This window comes from Triturus cristatus, chromosome 8 (assembly GCF_964204655.1).
Source record: "Triturus cristatus chromosome 8, aTriCri1.1, whole genome shotgun sequence".
Taxonomy (NCBI): domain Eukaryota; kingdom Metazoa; phylum Chordata; class Amphibia; order Caudata; family Salamandridae; genus Triturus; species Triturus cristatus.
The window spans coordinates 346488358-346512636 of NC_140591.1; the positions used below are offsets into that span (position 1 = coordinate 346488358).

At 44.6% G+C, this 24279-nt stretch overlaps 1 protein-coding gene across 1 annotated transcript in view; it reads left to right on the plus strand.

Moving 5' to 3' along the window:
- The window catches only part of B3GLCT (beta 3-glucosyltransferase), a 974893-nt gene that overhangs the window by 906497 nt on the left and 44117 nt on the right, over positions 1-24279 (plus strand). Inside the window, exon 13 of the mRNA XM_085621666.1 lies at positions 12053-12172. Within this exon, the coding sequence (XP_085477792.1) occupies positions 12053-12172 (120 nt within the window). The remainder of the gene's footprint in view (positions 1-12052; positions 12173-24279) is intronic.

A 24279-nucleotide genomic window follows, 5' to 3' on the forward strand; every position in this document is an offset into this window, starting at 1 on the left:
ATGCGGACCTCTATACGGGGGACCCCCCGGATGCCTCGGCGACGGCGGCCTATTTGAACTCGATTGCCCTCCCCTCCTTGACGCCTTTGCAGGCGGAGCACCTGGACAGGGATATACGAGTTGAGGAAGTGATCTCCGCCATCGCCCGACTTAAACACGGGAAGGCCCCGGGGCCGGATGGCTACACATCCCTTTTCTACAAAACGTTCTGTGCGACGCTGGCCCCGCTTCTCACGCGCCTCTTCAACTCCTTCACTGCTCCCGGGGCCATCCCACCGGACCTGCTGCAAGCCTCTATCACGGTCATCCCCAAACCGGGGAAGGACCGGACGCAATGTAGTTCCTACAGGCTGATCTCACTTTTGAACGTGGATCTTAAGCTGTACACTGGGATCCTAGCGGCCCGGTTGGCTCCTCACCTACCGGGCCTTATAGACTCAGACCAGGCGGGCTTTGTCCCCGGACGGCAGACGGTAGACAACACCAAGCGAATAGTTCATCTCTTAGAAAAAGCATCACGGATCCCAGGGGAGAGAATGCTGCTTTCGGTGGACACGGAAAAGGCGTTTGACCGCGTCCACTGGCCTTTTTTGGAGCAGGTCCTGCGGAAGGTGGGGATAGGGGACAGATTCCGATCATGGATTTTCAATTGCTACAAATCTCCGACGGCAGCGGTACGGGTGAATGGCTACAGCTCCAGAAGTTTTGCCATTGAGAGGGGCACGAGGCAGGGTTGCCCGCTGTCGCCCTTGCTCTTCGCCCTGTACATGGAGCCTTTCGCCCAACGGGTGCGTCATAACCCAGCAGTGCGGGGGGTGCGGTTCGGAGGCTTCACTCATGCCATTAGCCTGTATGCGGATGACGTCATACTATCGCTGGATGATCCGCTCACTGCCATTCCGGCGTGTATCGAGGAGTTGGACTCCTTTGCCGCGGTTTCGGGATTCAAAATGAACGTGGGGAAGTCAGTGGCGTTGGACGTGTCGCTCAAGCCAGCTACTAGGACCTCGTTGCAGGACCTCTTCCCGATGCTCTGGTCGAAAGAGTTGGTGCCTTATCTCGGGATTCAGCTGGCTCCCACCTTGCCGGCTATGGTGGCGGCTAATTATGCCGCTTTGGGCAGGAAGATTAGAGAGGAGATAGGCCGGTGGGATCGCAGCGCCTTGTCATGGCTGGGCAGAATAGCTGCCATCAAAATGACTGTTTTGCCCCAGATTTTGTATTTGTTTAGGGCGTTACCATTGCAGCCACCTACGGGCTGGATCCAGCAGACGCAGTCGGACCTGGCGCGTTTCATATGGCGGGGCAAGAAGCCCAGGATGAAAAGGGCGCTCTCTATGCTCGCGCCGGAGGCCGGGGGGCTGGGGATCCCAGACCTCCGCAGGTACTTTCAGGCAGTGCAGTTACGTTACTTGGTGGAGTGGAGTAGGTGGGAATCCGACAAGCACTGGCTTTTTCAGGATCAAGCGGTGGCGGGCAGGCCCTTGCAAGAGGTGCCGTTCCTTCGAAGGGCTCACCGCCCGGCGAATCTATATGCCTCCTTCGTCACGCGAGTACCCCTACGGGTCTGGGATGCTACCAACGCTGTGCACGGCCTGACAACCTTCCCTTCACCTCTCACTCCCTTGCTGGATAATCCAGACTTCACCCCGGGACTGGAGAAGGGGGCCTTCGCTCTCTGGCGGGAGGCGGGGTGTCGGGCCCTGTGTCATATGTATGACCCGGAAGGAGTCATCCCCTTCGTGCGCTTCAGAAAGGAGTATGCGCTCCCGGAGACCGAGAGGTTGCACTACCTACAGGCTCGCCACTGGGCGCTGCATCCACAGGTGCGAGAGACGGCTGATAGGAGACTTCTCCCGTATGAGCGGTGGCTTTTGACTCGCACGTCCGACGCGAAGCTGATCACCGATCTCTACAAGCTGTTACAAACACCCTCCTCCCACTTCTATAATCCGGGACGGGAGCGCTGGGAGAGGGAACTGGGCAGGTCACTGAGCCATAGGGAATGGGAGCAGGTGGCATATAGGGCCAGGCACTCGGCGTACCATATGGAACTCACTGACACGTTCACCAAAGTCTCGACGTACTGGTACTACACCCCGGAGCGCATACACGACATGGATCATAGCAAGGATGCTAACTGCTGGAGGGGATGCGGGCAGGTGGGCACGCTGCTACACATCCTGTGGGGCTGTCCGCTCCTCGACTCTTATTGGAAGGAGGTGATAGACGATATCGATTCCCATTTTGCCACTGAGATGCCGCGCTTCCCTGCATACATATTACTGGGCCTCCCGAACGGGTTGATGTATCCCTTGAAATCCCGCAGGGGTAGACAGATAGCTATTGCACTGGGATCGGCGATGCAGAACATCCTCGCGCACTGGCGCTCCAAGACACTCCCCACTGTCACGGGCTGGCTTCACAGATTATGGCATGTGTTGGGGATGGAGAAATTGTCGCTTACACTGGCAGGGGATATAGAGCAGTTCAATGATCTCTGGCAGCCGTTTCAGTCCCTGCTGGTTACTGAATTTAGGGAACTGACCTGCCCGAGATACCTTCGCCTCCTGCGGCTTACGGCCCTGGAGGAATCTGCCTCTTAATTGGTAATGGGGTGGAGTCCCTCTGGGAGAGTCAGGGATGGGGAGACGGAGTGGATCAGACCTACGCACTGGACGGGGGGAGGGCAGGGTTTGGGGTGGGGGTATGGGACTTAGGGGTGGGGGAGGTTGGTTCGGGAGGGGGGGGAATTGTTTTTGATTGTTACGGCACTGTTCATTATCGAGGGTCACAGCGGACTGCAGTATTATTAGAATGTTCGCTACAGGGCCTCCAGCCCGGCATTGGACTTCGCCGCTGTACTCATATACTCACGATGTGTCGTATTGTCTGTTTCTATGCATTGCAATAATAATAAAAACATTTTAAACCTAAAAAACAGAAATAAACACCCTACCTTTCAGTGTACAAAGTAGTCATACAACCAATGATTTTTTTTTTTGATTTTTTTTTTAATCCGTGGATCCGCGCACCCAACGCAATAGGATATTGCCTACTGGCGGTCGCCAGTAGGTAGTTATAGTTAGGACCTATTTTCCATAGGAAATCCGCAACATTCTTTTCCCAATAAGTCTGGCGCCGGTTGACGAATCCTCGCAAAATTTTCCAAACTTTTGGCCAGCTCCGCTCCGCTCCTACCCTGAAAGTTTTATATATATTATTATATTATATATATATTTTCTGTGCCAAAAGTCTATGTCATCAACAGGAACCACTCAGACACTTTCACGTGCTGCAAAAATTAAATATTTAATGGCAAGTTGAAACAACGCGTTTCGGCTTTACGCCTTGGTCACGCTTGTAGAAAGCTCATTGTCACAATGGTTATATCCACTACCTTCAAACAATAGAAGAAGGACTAACCCAAAAACTGTGTATGTACAATACTATCAGCTGTGGTGGCCATTTTGTAGTGTGTAAAGTCGAATCCATATATATACAGTTCATCTTATTTGACACATAATATGTACACCAAAATCATAGATCAAGTTTATAAACAAAAATCTAGTTAAAATAAATAATATTAGTGCTGCTAGCCCCAATTTGGAGAATGCGCCCTCTATAGCGAACATCTACATGGCACATTGGGAGGATAAATTTATACACAATGAAATTGCCCCGTTTTTTGAGTCTGTCTCCCACTGGTCCAGGTACATTGATGACATCTTCTTTATCTGGACCGGGGGAGAAGATACACTATCTGAATACCTGCAATGGCTCAACCTCACAGATCCCAACCTACGATTCACTGCACATAGCCACACCACCATGGTAGAATTTCTTGACATTCTCATTAAAACCAACTGCGGCCACCTGGAAGTAGACTTACATGTTAAGCCGACAGCGAGAAACACACTTCTGCATTTCAAAAGCTTTCACCCTAGAAGTCAAAAAGACAGCATCCCCTTCTCCCAATTCCTAAGAGTCCGCCGCAACTGTACTAACCTCACTGACTTTGACAGACAAGCAGTGGAAATGAAAAAGAAATTCCTAGAGAGAGGATACCCCCACAGACTCATTCGAGAATCATATAAACGGGCCAGATATTACGATAGGGATCACCTATTAAGACCCAATAAACAAGACGAAAATCACCAACTTGTATGTGTCACCAAACACTCCACCTTGAACACTAAAATTAAACACATCATTAACACCAACTGGCACATCCTTAATTGTACCATGGATAATCAGAATAAATTAGAAAAACCTATTTATGCCTATCGCAAAAACAAAAACCTTAAAGATATCTTGGTCCACTCTAAATTTACTAGCCCTAACTCCCAACCACCATTCATCCAAAAAACTATCAACAGCAAAGCCCCCATTAAAGGAACGATAAGATGTTCAAACTGTAAATCCTGCGACTCCATTATTCTTGGAGACACTTTAACCCATAATGGATTTAAAATCCAAGCAACCGACTTATGGAACTGCAAAACCCCCAACGTCATCTACTTGATCCTCTGCCCTTGCCAACTAGGATATGTAGGCGAAACTGGGAGAGCTATACACATCAGAATATCAGAACATCGTTCTGCCATTAAAACTAAGAAACTCCAAGCCCCCTTAGTGAAACATTTCCTTCAAGCAGGACACCACCCAGATGATTTGCGTTGGTGTATCCTGGAAAAGATCAAAACACCTGATACTCAAGGTGGAACTGCAGTCCGCAAAAAACGTGAAGTGTTTTGGATTTTTTCCCTAGACACCTTTCGCAGTGGTCTGAATAGCGACTTGCCGTGGGAAAATGCAATTATCTAATCAGATACATAAGCTATGAAGATACAATACCTCCTATTGATACTTATTCTCCTAGTCCCACATTCGTATGAGTTTTCTCTCACCGACTTTTCAACACACACAAACCCCCCCCCCCCCCTGTAACCAACCCCACACATGCTCCCATTCCCCGACAGTACGATTAAACACATATTTGTTCAAAAAAAATATTTTCCCATCCTGCCTCTAATTAATATACTTACAGTCTGCAGACATCACTCACCATACACATTACATTAAATAACCTTCATGTAATCTTTTATCCCAATCTATATAATCATCCTACACATTACAAATGAGACTGCACCTATGTACAGATCCACAGTAAAAAGATTCCAATAAATGATATTTATCCATCTGTACTTATGGATGCATACAGGGTCGCTGTTTACAAATCGGGTCCGGTTTGCTACGGTGGCCCTGTTATTTTCTCGCACATGTACCTTTAACTAAACCACAGTTTAGTTTTAACGTTACTATCCACCACGAAACAAGTCATTTCTCCACCCACTCATGACCTACGTAGCACTCATAGTTAGCAACACCCAATCATATTGACCTAACCTAATTATTTAAACGAACGCGAATCCCGCCATCTTCGCTTATCGGCATTATCCCCAGCTGAGTAAACGTTCACAAAGAAGGATTCGGCACTCCATCACGCCGCAGATCAGGTAAAGATTATTTCCAGCGCTTCACAGTTAAACCGGCAAACCCTTTATTTCTTAAAAACTGTCGAACTATTTATATGCCACGTGCACTCGCTGATACGATAGATTCGCCCCTCACATCCATCCCCCAGCCTCGATTTTTCACCCGACCTTCCTCATTTGCAGCTGGCATGTAATCATTCCTTGCCTTTAAATGGTTATTGTTAAACCGCAATAAATAATACTAACTTGGCTTAACCATCGTTATACACACACTCCCCTGTGTATATATTTATTTCACATTAAACCCCTTTCCCCTCTCCCCCCCCCCCTTCCCTCCCCCTCCCTGTTTCTTTTCTTTTGTTTTAGGATATCTGTCCCTAAAATCAGACGCCCGTCATCCATACGGCACCACTTTAATTATCATCTGTGGCAATCCTTCATCGGGTTCACACAACTAAAGGTAAATAATGAAACAGCTATAACTTTTAAAATGCCCGATCATTATAGGCACGCATTTATCCTAATTATATATTTTGGATTTTCCGCTCCAGAGTTCTGCTGTACAAAGAATATACCTTGAACCTATGAATGAACACTCCGTTCATTCAAGTTATTTGATCGACATATGTGAAAATTCATTCTAGCAGATAGAACAGGTACTTCTATTATATTCAATACACAGTAAATCCATATATCTTTAACAAGAAAACCCTCTTTAAGATGTTGCTAACACAGTTCCATCTACACCGATACAACAGCATGCTATTATCTTTACAGACTTTATGACCACCACCTGTAATACCCGGCAACGCTCTTTTTATTTACTGTGAAACCCCATGGTTAAAGGCATTACATCAATTATCAGGTACTGGAAGATTCCTCCTAGTGATACAGCTCTTGGCGGACATCATTACTGAGTTCCTTATATCTTGTCTCTTGGTCATTTCAGACCGTCAAACACTACCTCCAGATAAATCCTTCACCTGTTATCCATTCGCTAGACCACATCTTGAAGTAAGCATTGCTCTTTATCTTTCCAGGGTCCATCAGTAGAGCTACCTTCTCTGTTAAATGATGTTCACAAATAACTAACTAGTTCGGCATCTGTTATCATACTCCTACTTGATTAACCATTTTCACATCCCATTTTCTGTCTTTCCCTTTTTCTTTTTTCGTTTGTCTTCCTCCTTTACCTATTGGACTCTTCCTCATTTCTTGTCTTTCCTTTCTCTTCCTTCTTCCCTTTTTTTCCTATTTTCTTTTTTTCTTCCTTTTTGTTCTTTTATTTTCTTTTTTTCTCTCCTCCCAGCTTTCTTTCTTTCTGCTTGTCTCTTCTTCTGTTCTAACTCTTTCTTTCTTTTTTTCATTTCGCCCTCCTCTCTTCTTTCTTCTGTTTTTCTAACACATAACCTTTCCCCAACCTCCTTTTTTTCTTCTCTCCTCCCCCCTTTCCCTCTCTCATCCATCGCTAGACGTTCCATTATCCACACCTTAGAAAGATATTTATCATTTTCACGTACAATCATCTTAAATGTTAATATCATTCTTCTCTCTATCCTTGGGTGAGAATAACAGATTCTCGCTGTATGTGAAGTGTCCTTGTATAGTTTATAGCCATTTTTATGTAAAAGATATTCAAACAAAAAATTATTTATGTAATATCGTTTTTTTAAATACATTTTCTCCAACCAACAGGAATTGTGGCATTTCCTGACGAAGGCGTACTTTTCGCCGAAACGCGCGTAGAAGATGATCATATGGCCACAGATTTGTTTCTACTTTTAATTGTTGTTTAATGAACATCAATACATTGAATGTCTATACTATGTATAAATGCATTGTTGAATTGCTTTTTTAATTGATTTTGCCCGTGATTCTGTGAGAATCATATTAACAATAAACATTTATGTGATATTTTTAAATACTGTTTTTGGCTATACTACTTGGACACGTTTTACATAGCAATATACAAAAAATGTTAATTGCCTAGGAAGTTATTTTTGCACTGTGATTCCTGTTGATGACAGAGACTTTTGGCACAGAATACATGGGACTTCCGGCATCCCTACTCAGACCGCCCGTAACAGCCTGAATGTTTTCGACCGGAACTTGTGTATCGAATATATTATATATAAATTATGCTCCCACTCACTGCAGCACACAGAATAAGTCAGTCCACCTGGGCTACTGGATACGTGAATTGTGCATGATTTCATTTTGCTGTTGCTCCTGCGCCCATTCACCTAAATAATATAGTCCCCCAGTCAAATTGGAAGGCACTTGAATTTACCAGTGACCACTATTACCTGTGTATAGTAGGGTTTTTTCACTTACTTCGATAAAAGTCAAGAAATTTATTGGAATCTGAAATATTGACAGATAAACCAGTTTGGGAAATGTATTTATCCTATGGAAAGCAAGCATAAATTATTAAAATAGCAGACTGTGCATGAAAATGTTTATGTTGACCCCTCTCAACTGTGTAAAGGTCATTTGAACCACTTGAATCTGACTCAAGAGGGACAACTAGTAATCCCTTTAGGCAATTCAGCTTCATGGAAGAATTTCAAGGCTTTGGCATCTGTATGAACAGGCACCTCTGGTAATGACTTGAAGTACTGCAGGTTTGTGAAAGAGTTTTTAGTATTTTTCATCTCACTCTTGTAATGTTTTGCCAACTTTGCGAATGCCTTGCCAGCCTCAAGAACATCCATAGTAAAGTACATGCCTAAAAATAAAAACACCTTTCATCAAATACTTTTAACTATTTATTTGCTCAGCTAACATTGACATTTTGCCTCCTTACCACAGCATAGGGCAGTGGACTTTAATTAAATAAGTGCAGTTTTTACTGGCACAAATATATTGTCCCTCAAAACCCAGTTTGCTAAAGCTAAGGTTGATGGCATTTGAGCTTACCAGTGACTTTTAGTACCTAGATATACTAAGCTGTCATCGCAAGTTTTCCATAATAATCAAGATATTTATTGCAAGTTGACCCATCATCATAATCCAGCATTGGCATCTTTATTTCTCCTACAGAAAACAAAAAAATCATGAAAGCAACAAAGGTGTATATGTCAATTTTTATGTTGAAAACACCCTGTCTCAGCTTTAATGTAATTTAAAGCACTTGCATCTGAGAGGGACATCTAGAAATTACTTGAGGTACTGCAGCTTGGTCAAGACTTCAATCAGTTAGATCTAACTTGAAAGGAGCACTTATTACTTGTAGTACTGCAGGTTTCTGAAAGATTTTTCAAGGTTTTGCCTCTGATTCAAGAGTTTATGTATGTCTTGCCCATTTCAAGAAAATATATGAGTAAAAATGCATGCATATATATGAATAAAAGGAAATGTCAAATTTCTTTATGGGTGGATTTGCTGAACTGGCATGAATATTTGTCTTCTCTCTACCTCAGCACACAGCATAATACAATGGATCAGTACAATGTAGTCATAGGCTGCCGTTATTATAAGCACCTGCAATTCATGCATAGTGCCAGTCTAAACCCACTTTACAAATAATAAGGTTACAGGCACTTTAATTTGCCAGTGACTGCTAGTACCTATGTATATTAGGTTGTCACCACAAGGGTTCCGTAGAACTATATACATTTATTGAAAGTTGTAAAATTGACTCATCATCATAGACCAGCTGGGTAATATTTACTTATCCTATAAAAAACAAATACAGTTCATTAGAGTAGCAAAAGTGTGTCCATTTATATTTTGAAGCCACCCCCCTCAGTTTTGTGAAGGGTATTTGAAGCAGGTGTATGTGACTCGACGGGGACATGATGTAATGACTTGAGGTATTACAGGTACTGCAGCCTTGGGATGGACTTATTAAGCAGTTGAATCTGGCTTCGGGAGGGACAACTAGTAAAGTCTTGAAGCAGTGTAGCATCTTGACGACTTCAAGCTGTTGCTTCTGACTTGGGAGGGATATCTAGTAATAATGTGAGGTACTGCAGCTATGCGAAAGGCCAGACCTAGTGGCTTTTCCAATGCTTGTTTTCCTTGTATTCTGGTACCTGTAGTTCTGCAAAGAGAATAGAAAAACTGCAATTACCGGACTACAAGGCAAATAACAGAATCTTGCACCTGACTTGGAACACCTATTGATTCCTTGATTTACAGAACACCTGTGAGTTTGATACATCCTCTGAGACAGAGCTTGACTTACCCATGGGCCACCAGTGGAATATAGTGTCTTGTTTGCAGTGGTGGCTCAGAGGGCAGGTGAAGTACTAGAATTACAGCTGCCTACCACTGATACTAAGACAAAGGTTTTAACAGAAATACTACAGCCTCTACAGACAACATCTGAACCCTTGCACTTATTTAATGATGCTTTTACAGATTGGCTGATGGCTACCTGCTCGAAAGCATGTTCTGTCTGCCTACGAACACACAGGTAGCCAGACGACGTAGACCAGTGGTTGGTGACCTAGATGTTCTCGCCAAATACACCACTCTAGAGAGCCAAATAGTATAGGCCTCAACCAATGAGGTGAACCTAACTGATTTTCGACCAATCTTCTAGACAGAGAATGTAAAATGATTGACACTTTGAGCAAGCATATGTGTTCTTCTGCAAGCTTGGCACTGTGGTCTGTTCACTCATTCTGTCTGTTGGGCCACTACCCTCTTACCCTTTGAGACATTGCCACTGAGGATCTAAGGGCCTCTCTGCTCAGACAATAGATGATGGGAAGAACACGGCCAAGAAATATATCCGTGCTATTCTGCATACCATGGATTGGATTGGCAGGGTGGGCGGTACCAATGTTATCCTTTGTAGACATGCCTAAATGAGGTCCACCGGTACAGGCTTTCCTAATGGCCATAGCCTTTGAAGTGTCGCCCCTCTTTTGAGATACAGGAGACTCCACTTTAAAGAAATTTACAGATAGCAGAGCTTTAGAGCGTTCCTTAGAGCTTTTGGCCCCTGCTAAACAATTGTTTGCACTAGTTACAGAAATTTAGGGGCTATTCCAGAGGGTTGGCATAATGGCAGAAACAGCCTTGCCAGTCAAGAATGGAACAGACAGTCCAGCCCGTTTGGGGCTGTGGTAACCGATCTAGCAGGTAAATTCGCTTCCCCTGCTGCAGCAGCCACCTGACTGCTTTAATTTGTTTTCAGTGCCACATGCCCAACCAGTAGGGAGCAGAGTTCATTACTTCCTCCTGGGTTGACAATCTGTCACATCTGACAGAGGGGTCTTGCTAATTGTTCAGACAGGCTAAACTTGACCTTTTCTCTCCACCCACACAATATTCCGCCCACATCAGAAACAAATTCAGCAGAACATCTACCAATCCTGCAACAGGAAATATGCTGGATGCTCCCCAGGAGTGCCATAGAGAGTGTACTGGAATCAGAGAAAGACGGTGGTTGTTATTTCTGCTATTTGCTCATCTTCAAAAACGACTCAGGCCTATCTTTGTCCTCCAAGGCCGAATGCCTTTTTTGCAGAAGGATACGTTCAACATGCTCAGATCCTATCTGCTCTGGACCCAGAAGACTGCATTGTGTCCTTGGACTTGCAGGAGATGTATTTTCATATACCCCTCTTGCAATCCCACAGGCGTCGCCTGCAGGTAAGTGTGGGCCAGGAGCATTTTTTGTTTGATTTGCTATCCTTTGTCTCACAAGCGCCCCTTGTGTGTTCAAGAAAGTGACGGTGGAGGTCCCTGACCATCTTCAGAGGTCTGGAGTTCCTGTATACCTGGTTCCTATGCCTGGAGACTTTGTATGTTTGGAGGTAGTAGAGCACTACCTGGTCAGTTCCCTGAATACCAGAGCAGACAAACTGAGAAGTCATTTTCTGGCAGACCATGAGTGGTGCATACATCCTGAGGTAACACAGTGTATTTCCTACTTTGGACAGAACCCTTGGTAGATTTTATGCCGCCATTGATTTTGCATGTTGGAGTTTCCGTGATAACACTCGTTAAGAGGTGATATTTCTAGCTCTTGCCAAGTCAAGCCACTAGGCATTCTGCTTTATTGGTTCGGGTCACGAGTACAAGCAGTCTTGTTATCTTTTGGTTACTGTTCATGCTATCGTTTCACTGTTTCTAGCGTGTGTTTGTTGTCTCTCTGTAATAAAAAAAATGCTAAGATATGCGCAGCCTACACGTTGTAAAATGTTTGTTTGCTTGGTATAAACAATGTTCTTGTTTGGTAAAACTGTTATGTTAAATTGCTGCTAGGGAGGTTTTCTTAGGTTTTACTAACCAGGATTTAGGCACAGAAATGTCCTCAGGTATTTGTATCAGTCAGGATTTTGGAATGACCCCAAGCTTCGTTTCACCCTAAAATAGTTTGTGGTTGACACCCATTGTACAGACCTGAGACTTGTGTTTGTTCTGAAACGTATGTGCTGCGCATCCGAGCCAAATAGAAGACACCACAATCGTATGTGATGTGCTTGTACAGAACTTGCCGAACCATTGTCGTTGGTTTAAAAATATTTGCGTATTAAAAGCAAACACGAGCATCAATGACAGAATTCGCTCTTACCAAACACCCTCTTGTTTCACAGCATCTCCAGGCTGCGGAAGCTGCTCAGCTGCTATGACGCCAGTGAGCCCGTCTTCCTTGGAGAGCGCTACGGCTATGGCTTGGCAACAGGCGGATACAGCTACGTCACTGGAGGAGGAGGGTAAATGACTTCCACAGAATATCATTGTGTTGGGTCTGAAATGTATTCGCTCCTTTATTTTCACTTACACCTGCCTTTTCTTACTATGCCAGATACATTGCTTAAGGTGAATTGCACGCTGTCCTCAACATGGCAGTTGTAACAGATGATCTGATAGGAGCACCTTGGAGAATCTGAAGTTACCCAACATGTTTATGAGGACTTGTGTAGGACGGCTCTGCCATATAGTGACATTCTGCCTGTGTACGAGAGAGGATCAAAGTACTGCAAAGTCAATCAGCCTTTATTTTCCCCATATCAATTACCCATGGTTTTATTGTTCGCTTAATGGTGCTATCATTATTAGATAATGTGATTGAATATTAACGTTAGCTTTCAATCACCTAAATGCCCTAGTGTTTGAAGGTTAAGATGTTTTTGAAAAGGCAAGTCATTTCTACAGTTGCTTCTAAGCCTGGACTTCATTGTATTCTCTGTTTACTGGGCCCTGTATCCAGGTGGTGCTGACAGCTACTTTGTTAAACGTACAACCTCAGGGCCAAATATTGGGATCCCCAAGAAAAGCTGGCTCAACCCCTTTTGACGGTGTATGAGGATGCCTTTGAGTGGAGACTTTTACCGCCAGCCATGCTGGAGGGGGAGATTTGTATGCTCTTGATAGAGTGGGGTGACGACCGGGACCCGGTGGCATATCGCCCTTTATCCATGATCAATTCCGATGTTAAACTATTGTGTAATGTACTGGCGAAGCGATTGTGTCCGCATATCCCCTCTCGATCCATGAAAATCAATGTGGGTTCATACAAGGTCGCAACATGGGCATGAATATAAGGCATTTAACACACATTATGCACAAGGTACAGGGCTTGAATGAGGAACTGGCACTAGTGGCCGTGGACCTCGAGAAAGCGTTTGGTACCATTGACTGGGGGTATTTGCATGAAGTGTTGAGGTCCTTTGGATTAAGCCCACGGTTTTAAATTGGTCAAACTACTCTATACTGACCCGAGTGCGTGGGTATGGGTGGGCCCAAGCCAGTCAGAGATGTGGACACTGAGGCGGTGAACGTGCCAGGGCTGCCTACTTTCGCCACTGGTCATTGAACTGGCCATCGAGCCTCTGGCAGTTTGGGCTCGTAGGGATTTTGAAGGGTGGCCCATATATATTGGGTGGAGCCCACTAGTAATCTCCCTATACGCGGATGATGTCCTGTTCTATTTCTCTTCCCCTTGTGATGCGATACCTAGGCTGCTGCCACTCCTGAAAGACTTTGGAGCCTACTCTGGATTGCGGCTAAATAAGCATAAGTCCTTGCTCTTCCCTCTGGCTGAATTGTCTGCATTGCCGCAGGAGCAGCTTCTGAGTCCTAGGTTGAGATGGGAAATGCCGCATTTCTGATATCTAGGTGTACAGGTGACACATGACGACTTGCAATCGTTACACCTCAACATGTCCAGAGTGGTAGAAGCGCTTAAGGAATCGGTGGCTTTCTGGAGCTCTCTGACGTTCTCACGTATGGGCAGGCTGGCGGTTTCTAAGATGGTGGTACTACGGCATTGCTTGTACATGCTCCAGAACTCAATGTGTAACATCCCCATGCAAGTATTTAAGCAACTGAACTCAGTGTTGGCGTCCCTATTCTGGGCAGGACGTTGTAGTAGAGTACCCTTGCATACATTAACACAGCGGTATGAAGAGGGGCGGACTCGAAGCCCCCAGGATGGACTTATACTACTATGTAGCTCATTTACATCATGCGGCCTGGTGGATGGATGAGGGAGACAACTGGGGAAAAAAATTCTGAGGGAGCGAGTCCAGCCGGATAAGCTCCAGACGGCTTTGATGGAGGGTATCTCAGGAGACATGCCCTATGTGTTCCAACAGACTACCAAAATATGGTAGACATTTGTAGAACGAATACTAAAACATGGGAGTTCCCTATACAGATACTTACCCCAGTGCGGAAAATGATGAACATGATGTCATTTCAAGCATGGAGGGAGGGGGGTTGTCAGGTATCGGGCGACTTGTACCGAAAGGAAACCTTCATCGCTTATGAGCAGGCTTCCGACTGTTTTGGGCTGGGCCAGGGCCAATTTCTCCAGTATGCTGGACTCTTGGACTTGGCTAGGGCGACAAGGGTCACATATCCAAATGTCCCACCAATGCAGCAAACACTGGACATAATGCTTACCAGTGGCGACAATCGTCAGCTTATTTCTCTACTGTATAGTGCCATGAGGGCCGACGCAGCGGGTCCTCCACCCAGGGCCCGGTCAGCATGGGACAGGGACTTGACGGATCCCCTGCCTGAGTCGAAATGTAAAGCGATAAGCACACTCATGCATACTGTGTTCTGCGAGGCGCGCTTCAAGTTGATACACTTCAACTACTTATATCAGACATATATGACCACAATGAGGCTGTGCCGCATTGACCCGGATAGCTCTGATGTGGGCCCTCAGTGCGGTGTTACCGGGGGCAGATTTTCTACATCTGCGTGGGACTGCCCCGAGGTACACTGATTATGAACCCGGTAGTGGAGTTGGGGAAAAGGGGTACAGGATTTAGGGTACAGACAACCCCACTGCACTGCTTACTCTGACATGTTACGAAGCCCAAGAAGGGCAAGATGGTATGTACTATTGCAACTCCTGGTCCTAGCAAAGCACTTGAATGTGTAAGCGTTCTACCTCTGTGGATAAATGGATGAGGGATTTACTTGAAGTGGTCTCTGGCAGAGGTTGCCCATATGGAGACTAGCAGGAGTGATGAGAAGTTAGAAGAGGATCTTAGAACTTGGAGGGAGTTATGTTGCGTGTATTTAAACCCTGAGGTGTACCTAAGTGATCAGCATGACTCGGATGCTAGTGGATGTTCAACTGAAGAGGAAGCGTGATGATATTCTGAAGTTCACAGGACAAGCTCATTGTTGTTAGATAACTGGTAAAGTTGACAGTGATCGTGTACTATTTATACATCTTTGCACATTGTCGTAGATCTCACCCAAACACAATGTTTGACATTATGTGCCTATATTGGTTTTTATTGTTTGTAAAAATGAAAAATTAAGGTTTTAAAAAAATAAAAAGATTGGGATCCCAGTAAGGTCAGCCCAACCATTCATTCTTCTACTAGACATACATTGGGGATCAACAGGTACTGGATAAAATATGAGCTATGTTAGATTGGGCACTTAAAGAATATTGGTAATAGCAGAGTTGATCAAGCACCCTTGTCTCGTCTTAATGGTATGGCATTGCTCTTGCACACTCTTCAGCCTGTACTAGGACACCCATAGTTTTTGCCTTGGACTCAAACTTAGGTAGAAATGAATCCTGCTAGTTCAAGTAACGTAATCGGAGCACAGTGGCGGTTGGTGACCCTCAAAAATGGAGAGTCGTTGAGCCAGTTCCTAACCCAGTGGCAGGAACTGTGATAAATCACACTGCCTTTAGGCTCACATTCCGCAGCTCTCCATCATGGCTCGTAAACAGATTTTATAATGGGCTGTGACTAAAAGCTCTGGAATTAAGGCTGAAAACATTGCGAGTTTCTCACAGTGCCTGCCAGTGGGCCCAAAGATAACATTTTAAAACGTACTTACCTACGCTTCCTCGTCACCTCGAATCCTCCTGGAGCCTCAGCCAAACCTCTCCAAATTCCAGCACTGGTCTCATGCTGCAGATTAGCAGCATGAAAGCAGCACCAGGATTGGCTGGAGCAGGCTGCCTTGACACTCCAGCAGGCACAGGGGCCCTGTGCCTGTTCTACACTCAGCTGTCTATGACAGCTAGGTGAGGAGTTTTACACTGTGCATGTTAAGCTGGCCGTTGCAAGACAGCCCGCCAAAGAGATATGCGCAGTGTAAACTTGTGAAGTGAGCACCATTCCCCTGATGCCAGTCAGCAGCAGCCCCATCCCCATACGCTGCTTGGGCTGAGAGTAGTGAAAAATAAAATGATAATTTATTTTATTACCATTCTTTTTTTCACTTTTGCTGCACTGGCAGCAGAGGGGCATCATTCCTCTGCCCTAATGGTGGGCTGCCGCAGCAATGCTGTGTCATGTAGTAGAATATTGTGTAAACCTACTAACCTAAGCCCAAACTAAACAAGCATTGACAAAGTCAATGACAGTGGCTTATTTTACGTTTGTGTTGTTTCTTTCTGATAGAGACTACTAGCTGTAGATTTCTCACATAGTGAATATTCCCCGAGCGTCAGGTGGCAGACTGTTTTCATAATACCTCTGCAGCGTGCCAGAAGGTGGGGGTGTGCAGCTCTGCACTGACGCCCTTCTGCTCCGGAAGTGATGTGCGAGACCTATAGCTACATTGACGTCATTTAAAATCTGTCTGTCCGAGGTTATTGTTTGAGTGCGGGAGAGCTACCTGCAATGCAACTCAGAAAAAAAGTGAGTTCTCTTGTTCGTACCTTGTAAGAAAAATTGAGCCCCAAAGTGTTGGGGGCCTGGTGCTCTTCCCCCTCCTCCGCACCTGCAGTGGTGGCTAAAACTTGGTTGTGCGGCAGCAGTTAACAACCTGGGTGTCAAATTTGACGACAAGCTATCTTTTCGACCGCAGGTTCTGTTGGTAGTCGGAACCTGTGTTTCTTTGCTTCGCTCTTTAAAAACATTTCTTGACCCCACACGCCAAATAGTGGTGCATGTGCATGTCGGCTCCAGGCTGGATTACTCCTACATTCTTTACCGGAGCCTCCCAGACAAATTGATGAGTAGATTTCAAATTGTCCAATATTCCCTGTACGACTTATCTTGGAAATACCTAAGCAGGACTCTGTATCCCATTATTTTAAAGTTCTTCATTGGCTGCCAGTTTAAGGCCCTTTTGGCTCATCAGGCTTTGTACAAACGCGGCCCAATATACCTTTCGGATAAAGTGGTACACTACCATCTGCCGCTGGGTTATTTTGTGCAACACTGGTTGGACCTTCCCTCCTGGTGCTAGAGGTCAAGAAATGGTACAGCCTACCCCTGGTGTTGCGGTCCATCAGGGAGTAGGCGTATGCATTCAGGAAAGCCCTAAAAACTAGTTTATTTGCACCTTGTTAGCATCCAATAATTGAGCATCCCACTCCGGAGCTCACACCTGCAGTAGCCGCGCACTTTATAAAATCTTTTATCTATTCACTTATTCATTCTGGTCTCTCCGTTCACCTGGCTGACCTACTGAACTACCTGTGTGGAATACACGTTAAAGATGTTTATATTTGCTACCACGCCTTTCCAAATATCTTTTTTGTAAATTTCAAAATTATGCCTAATGAAAGAAAAAGTGCGTTTGACAAAACGGGTTTGTCTGCGCTTGCAGATGGGATAAAAAAAATAACAAGAAACGCAGTCCTGCCACATAGTCTCAAAATATATTTTTATTTTTACTTAATAATATCAAAAAAGGGTGCAACGGATGTAGGTCATAAAAGAGGAAAATAAAAGTCTAGACTAACTGTTTATCGTTCAAAAACCTAAAGCTGAATTATTCTCACTTTTCAGTTAAAATGCCAAATTCATGATCATTTTCAAAGTAATTTTCTCCTAATCTGATTTTGAGTCCCAGGAGTGTTTTAGTTACTTACCTGCACCGTACAGCCTTTCTGGATGACACTTCACTTGCCAGATAATAGGTTGAAATTGTGGGTGAGGTCAAAAAGAGAATGTCATGATAGCCCCGAGAAAGTAAAAGCCATTAAAGCACTCCTTCTTTAACAAGAAGCAGAATTTGATCCGTTTTTGAGCGATAGACCTTTTGATGGCAAGACGTTACTCCTTTCGACTGGGAGGCAATCACAGCTGCCTGCTTCTGGCTTTCAGGGCGTCCAGTTTCCCTTTTGCCACAAATGTGCCCTGATTTTAAGACTATTACAACGAGAAGACTGCAGAGGTTGCTATATGACCCCACGGCTGGCCACCCCCTGGTCTTCTGGGGAGGGAAAAAACGTTATCTAATTAATCCTGCAACAAATGGCAAAAGTCTACCTCCTGAAGGAATTCTATCAATTAGATGACTTTATTTTATAAACAACACCTTCACTGAACTGAGTCTCTGATCGGATTTAATCATAGAAGAAACATAAACACCACATTGTGTATCATAAAATAAAAGAAGAGAAATGTATTGAAGAAAAACACACTAAAGAAGTGTGTGTTGTACATATTCCTGCATTTTTTAAGGGCGGAGGCTCATCTGCCCCTTACACGGTTCCTGCCATTGACACTTCATCTAGGAAGGTGTACCTACCTGGTGTTGAGGGATGTAGCACAGGGCCCTACACCCCCCACAGTGCAGAAAGGCCCCGGATCCCGAGGTAGCCCCCTGAGCCATCTGTCATCTTTACCCAAGTTTCCTGGGATTCTAGGGCCCCCTATCACATTTATTTTACACCCCTGCCAGTGTTGAGCTATAAACCCAGGGGTACATCGGCAGGCACAGTCCCGAGGGCTCAAATGGTATCGATTATTCACATGCACAGTCAGTCAGGACTACAGGCACCGAGGGTCCGTATTTGCACAATTTCGTATACCATGGACGTGAAGGAAGTCTGAAGAGAAGAGATCCTGTTTCCAAATTGTCGCAGAGACAACATGGACTCACGCTCCCTTGAACACACCGAAGGGAGTGGGGGAGGGGGGGGGGCAATGCACAGTTCTGTCCCCCCTCGGGAGAAAAGGAAGGTAAACAAGCATTTGCAATGCAATAGGTCTCGCATTTGCGAGAGTTTGAGCTATTGACATTGTAAATGACAATGCCTTTTATTTACGTGTTGGTTTTTAAAACATAAATAAAAGGCAGTGCCATTTCCAATGCCTATAGCTTAAACTCTCGCAAATGCGAGACCTATTGCAGTGCAAATGCTTGTTCTACTACAGTGGCTTGTTGTTCTCCCCAAAATCACTCCCAAGCATGAGCTCTCTCTATGTAACTATGAACATTTCAGGCAGATTTCTATATTTCCCAGAGTCTTGCAGCGCATACAATTTCTTTGTAACAGGCTTTAACATGAGAGATAGTTAAGGTGTTCCAGGACTTAAAAAGCTTTTTCACAGTGTTTTGTTTTCTTTTTGCCCCAGGGCTACATAAGGGATTTACAATTCTTATTTATTTCCATTACAACTAGCACGAGAGGTGAAGAGCTGATGGAGTCTATTTATTTAGACAGCGGGGATGGACAGACTGGTGCAAAGCACCATTAGACGGAACATCCTCGTCCTCCACACTACTAAATCAGACAGAAGGGTCTCCTACTAAATCCAAAGGATACCCCTTGGTAGGAAGGCCAAAGATATTGGCAAAAGAAGTTATATGATAGTCATGTGAAGATATGTCAACTTTACACATACAACCATTCATGTTTTTTCCACGGAAAATATCAAGATGGTATATTCACATATAAAAAAAAAATACTGTTCCTGTGTAACTAGAGCTTTGTGGTTTTTAGAACCAACCTTTGGGCTCTATGACACCGGAGGGCCACACAGAGAACCAATGGAAACAAAAAACCTACAGTTGACTGAACCAAACTCCCAGCCAAAGCCTTGGAAGGCAACCTACACCTAGCCTGCCACTACAGGCCCGAGTCACCTTGGCCACGGTCAAATTACATTTTCAAGCCCCACCCTCCGCCCCCTGGATTTATTTGGACTGATTCATGCTCTTAGAACTAATCACATTAGCGTGTGGGCAACCTTATCTGGGCTCTTCCAGATTTATGTAACCAGTGATGCTGAACGAGGCAAGTGGCTGGGTTAGTGTATGGAAAGAACTGCTTTTATTTATGCAAGGAGTAGTGGGCGAGGATGCTGATGGCAAATAAATCATTGAAGAGTATTGCTTTGCCTTAGGGAATACATATATAGAGACGTGCAATGGTCCATTTATAAGTTGTATAAGTTGTCGAGGGAGAAATAGGGCTTTGTCATGTACGATGTGTCTGAAGCGTTAAGAAAAGAACCTTCAAAAACTTTAAAATCATGGCACAAAGTAGGGAAAGGAGCCGGCTTCACTGCCTGTGAAGAGGGGAGTTTGGTGCGTCATAACAGGGTCACACGGGTTCAGGTGGTCGCCTTAGCTCTAACATTAGGACTAAAAAAAGGCTAAAAAATAAAAATATAAATAAACGTTTATATTACAAGCAGACGACGAAGCGTAATTCTGTTATGGCTGCAAGCCCACTGCAGCAAAAACGTCTGTCATCTTCCTGAGTGCAAACAGGTGGGAGCTCAATGTACAGAGAGAGCCTCAGAAATGTAATTTGTTATTACACGCGCCGACCGACATAGGTTAACAGTACAGACAGATTTGAAAGAATTATTTTGGTAGTCCCTTGGAGTCTTCTATCCAACAGGGGATTTGGATGCATTCTAATGTACCATCCCCCGGCTGGGCTTCCCCCAGTCTCCTTTTGCAATAGAAAGGCGTTGCCTGAAGTCTCGGCATTGGGAACCCGTTTGGGCACAAGTTGCAATAACCCGTTCAGCGGAACAGCAGCGATCCTTTTACAAAGATGATACGGTATTTTGAGACGACTAGAGGACAGAGATGCCTGTCCTTGAAAAAGCCAGTAGTACAGTGAGTGACGCATCTCTTCTGTGGAATCGTTCCCAGTGAACCGGCGAAGATAAGAGTCACAGAATGCAAATCCCCAATAAGGAGAAAGGGCTGCGGCTCGAGCGTTACAACCATTAACTCGTGTGTGAAAATCAAAGCTGGAAACAAGAACACCAAACAAGCATTGGCCGCGCGGCCGTAAAAGTAACGGCGGCGCGGCCGTGAAAGCAAAGTAATAGCGATCGCGATCAAAGCGAAAGTGATCGCGATCGCTAGGAAGGGACACGCTGTGTGGCAGGCACGCGAGTGGTGCATGCGCGCAGCAGTGATTGGCGGCTGCGCGCGTGCACGCTCGAGTGCACTCAAGCTTTAGGCCACAGGCAGCACTTTAAAAATCCCAACTATAAAATGTCTCTCCGAGCCAGCGCATGCGCTGGGGCTCAGCGAGACCTAAAAAAGAAACTGGGAGTTGACGCCTTCATTAAAGAGTACAGATTGCTTTTCTTGACGGGGCACACATTATTTGTAGCTGAACTGGCGAGAGAGCGGGAACTTACCTTGTTTGTGTGGGTCTTACTGTTGTTTTGATGATGCTAATGAACAATATTGTTTATTGTAGTTTAGATTAATCTGCCCATGTCTTGTTTATTGGTCCACGAGGTTGTCTTTTGTTGGCTAGTTTAGACCCAGTCTTAACTGGGATTGACCATTCGTACATTGAAAACGAAACCAAATTATTTGCCTTATAGTGGATCGCAACCGCTTATTTGTCCAAATTAATATTATACAGAGATTGTTCCATTGATTACTGACAACAAGTTTGGACTTGAAACGTTCAAGGATGTGTTTGGTACAATAATCTGCGGTGTCACGTTATACCAAGAGCTCTGTTTTTGACACTCGTTCATTGTTTAACCGTCCTTTCAATGTCCTTATCAACTACATAAGTAAATAGGCTACTTCGGGACAAAGTTTAATGTCAGAAATGTTCAAAACTGTACTCGGATCAGTCTAGTGCGTTAATGATACGGACAGCTGTTTCCTACCTAAATGGACTAATCACATGCCTCACTCATCAAATGACCACAGCATGTGCCCTGTCGTATTGCCTTTTAATAGCCAAGTTCTCCAATAGCTCCATTTCTATCTGTGAAGTTATGGCATTGAAGTTATGCAGCACGGGAAGCATAATCATGTAGAGAGGGCTCAACCCGCATACTGTTTAGGCCAAGATGGCCCCCGAGACTTCAGTCCGATGATAGCTATCATGGCATAAATTCCAACTCTTGCAAAATCTCCAGGAATATGTCATTTTCCAGGAGGCAAACGCATGGGTTTATTGTTTGGCACTTACTTGGATACATCAGTTCTATCTATGCTTGTTTGCAACAGAATGCTCTTTGCTCATGAGTACCTTCTGACTATGGGAGAGGTAGGTTGTGACATAAAGCCATAAGTAGCGTTACAAGCAAAATGTGAATTCCACAATGCAGATGATGGCCCTTCCTCATCCACCCAAATTGGGCTGCATGTTGAACACTGGCTGCATTAGCACCTTGCTGATATTCATGTCTGACAATGAAGGCCACTGGTAGTCTGTTCATGTTACAGAGGGTGGGATTTCAAAGCACGGTGTTTTCATAGTTGAGAAATGTTGTTACAAAGGTATGCTTTAGCAGTGTTTTATTCTTAGCTGATGAGAGTTGGGCTGTCAGACATTGATAAATTACTTCCTTTATCAATGATGGGAAATGACCGCTTTAAGAAGGTGGTCAAGCTTTCGTCCTACTTGTAACTGGCAGAATTTGATTAATAGAATCTGAAGTTACACTTCCTCCATCTTAAACTGCCCTCTAACCTTACTGTAATGATGTCTGTCTTGTCATAAGTGAGTTTCAGCCATCCTTGTTCTATTCACAAAGTCACATCTGCCAGACAGGCTTCCAGAGGCAAAAGCTTGGCAGCTGTGGAGACTGAGAATGCTTTATGCATCTTTTTATTATTATCTTAACTTTGACACAAGCGAATACACACCAAGAAGACATCTTCAATCAGCTTGAGCTAAACGTTGGCCTGATAGAACTTATAACTGTGGAACTCAATGGTCTCTGTAGCCGGGACACTCGCAGGAGCATCTGTGCGGTCTATTAATTTGTTTTCATTCACTCATTACATTTTTCCCTGCAATGGCCCAGGGACCTATTCCTAAATAAGGCAGTAGGATCTTGCATGATCCAGCTTGTGCTGGAGAAATACTGAACGTCTAGCAAAACAAGGCAGACGTATTGGCACTGTATCTTCAGTGCTGAAAACGTTACACTATACATCAAATTGATTGTTCAACATTAGCATCATGCTATAGTAGGCTGCCTTTGGCAAAAAGTAGTTTACAGTAACCTCTTGCTGAGAAGCCGCAGAAGCTTTGGCTCCAGCTGTATCTAAGACTAAGCAAAAGATCATGGGCCAAATCAAAGACAAAAGATGGCGGAGAAGGCGACCTGATTGTAGCGAAACTGTATTTTAGAAAGTCATTTCGAATATATTGATTACTTCAAAAATAACTGCGGTGTTGGGCTGTGGTCATGTAAGGATGGCATTCCGTTTTAGAATGTGTTTGTGTATGAGGCCAGCCTGTGGGGCAGTTGCAGGCTGTAATGGAGGTGGCAGGTGGTACCCACTGTCGTGCTGACAAAAGCTTGGATTACGTTTCTGCATTCTGGTGTGTTTTTCTGCACTACAATGATCACTATGAGTTGTGAGTGTCCCTGGAAGAAGCTACTGCTACTCGGAACCATCACACCTGCTGTGAAATACGAGTTACTTCTGTAGACTGTGACTGTGCGTTGCAGCAATTGCGAAGCGGAGGACCAATAATGATATGACCTAACGGAGAAGATATTGAGGTGTGACCACCATCGCAAGCTTAAAAAAAAGGAGCAGGAAATGCTAGTACTGGCGCTTGAGAGTGACTGATGTGTGTGTACTCTGCACTCCCTGCTTATGCACGCAGATCGATAGACTTGCTCCAACCATTGACTTGTGCTACATTACTCAGTTGCACCGACTACAGTCACTGGAAGTATTACTGTTAGAAATGGGGGTCTCTAATAGGCAGAGGTATGCACCTTTGTCCAAGTGGTGACCCTGGCTTCTAGTCCTCTTCGGGGAGAGGAGTTGGCCTAATGGCTACGGTGGTTGACCTCGAATCTGGGGAACTGGTTTCGAGTCTAGGTAATGACGCTGAACATCCTGTGCTTCTGGGCAAATCACTTAATCTCCGCGCGCCTAACAAAAATGAATGTGTCCTCATTTAATGCAACTGGTGCTATGTAAAGCGCTCTGATACCCGATTCGGGTCAAGTTCACGCTAAACAAAACTTTGTAAAATAAAAAATAGTCAGGGTAAGGGAGTTTCACACTTTAGATAACCCCTGCTCACCCCCTTGGTAGCTTGGCATGAGAAAACAGGCTTATCCCAAAGGCAATGTGTAAAGTATTTGTACACAAACACACAGTAACACAGTGAAAACACTACAAATGG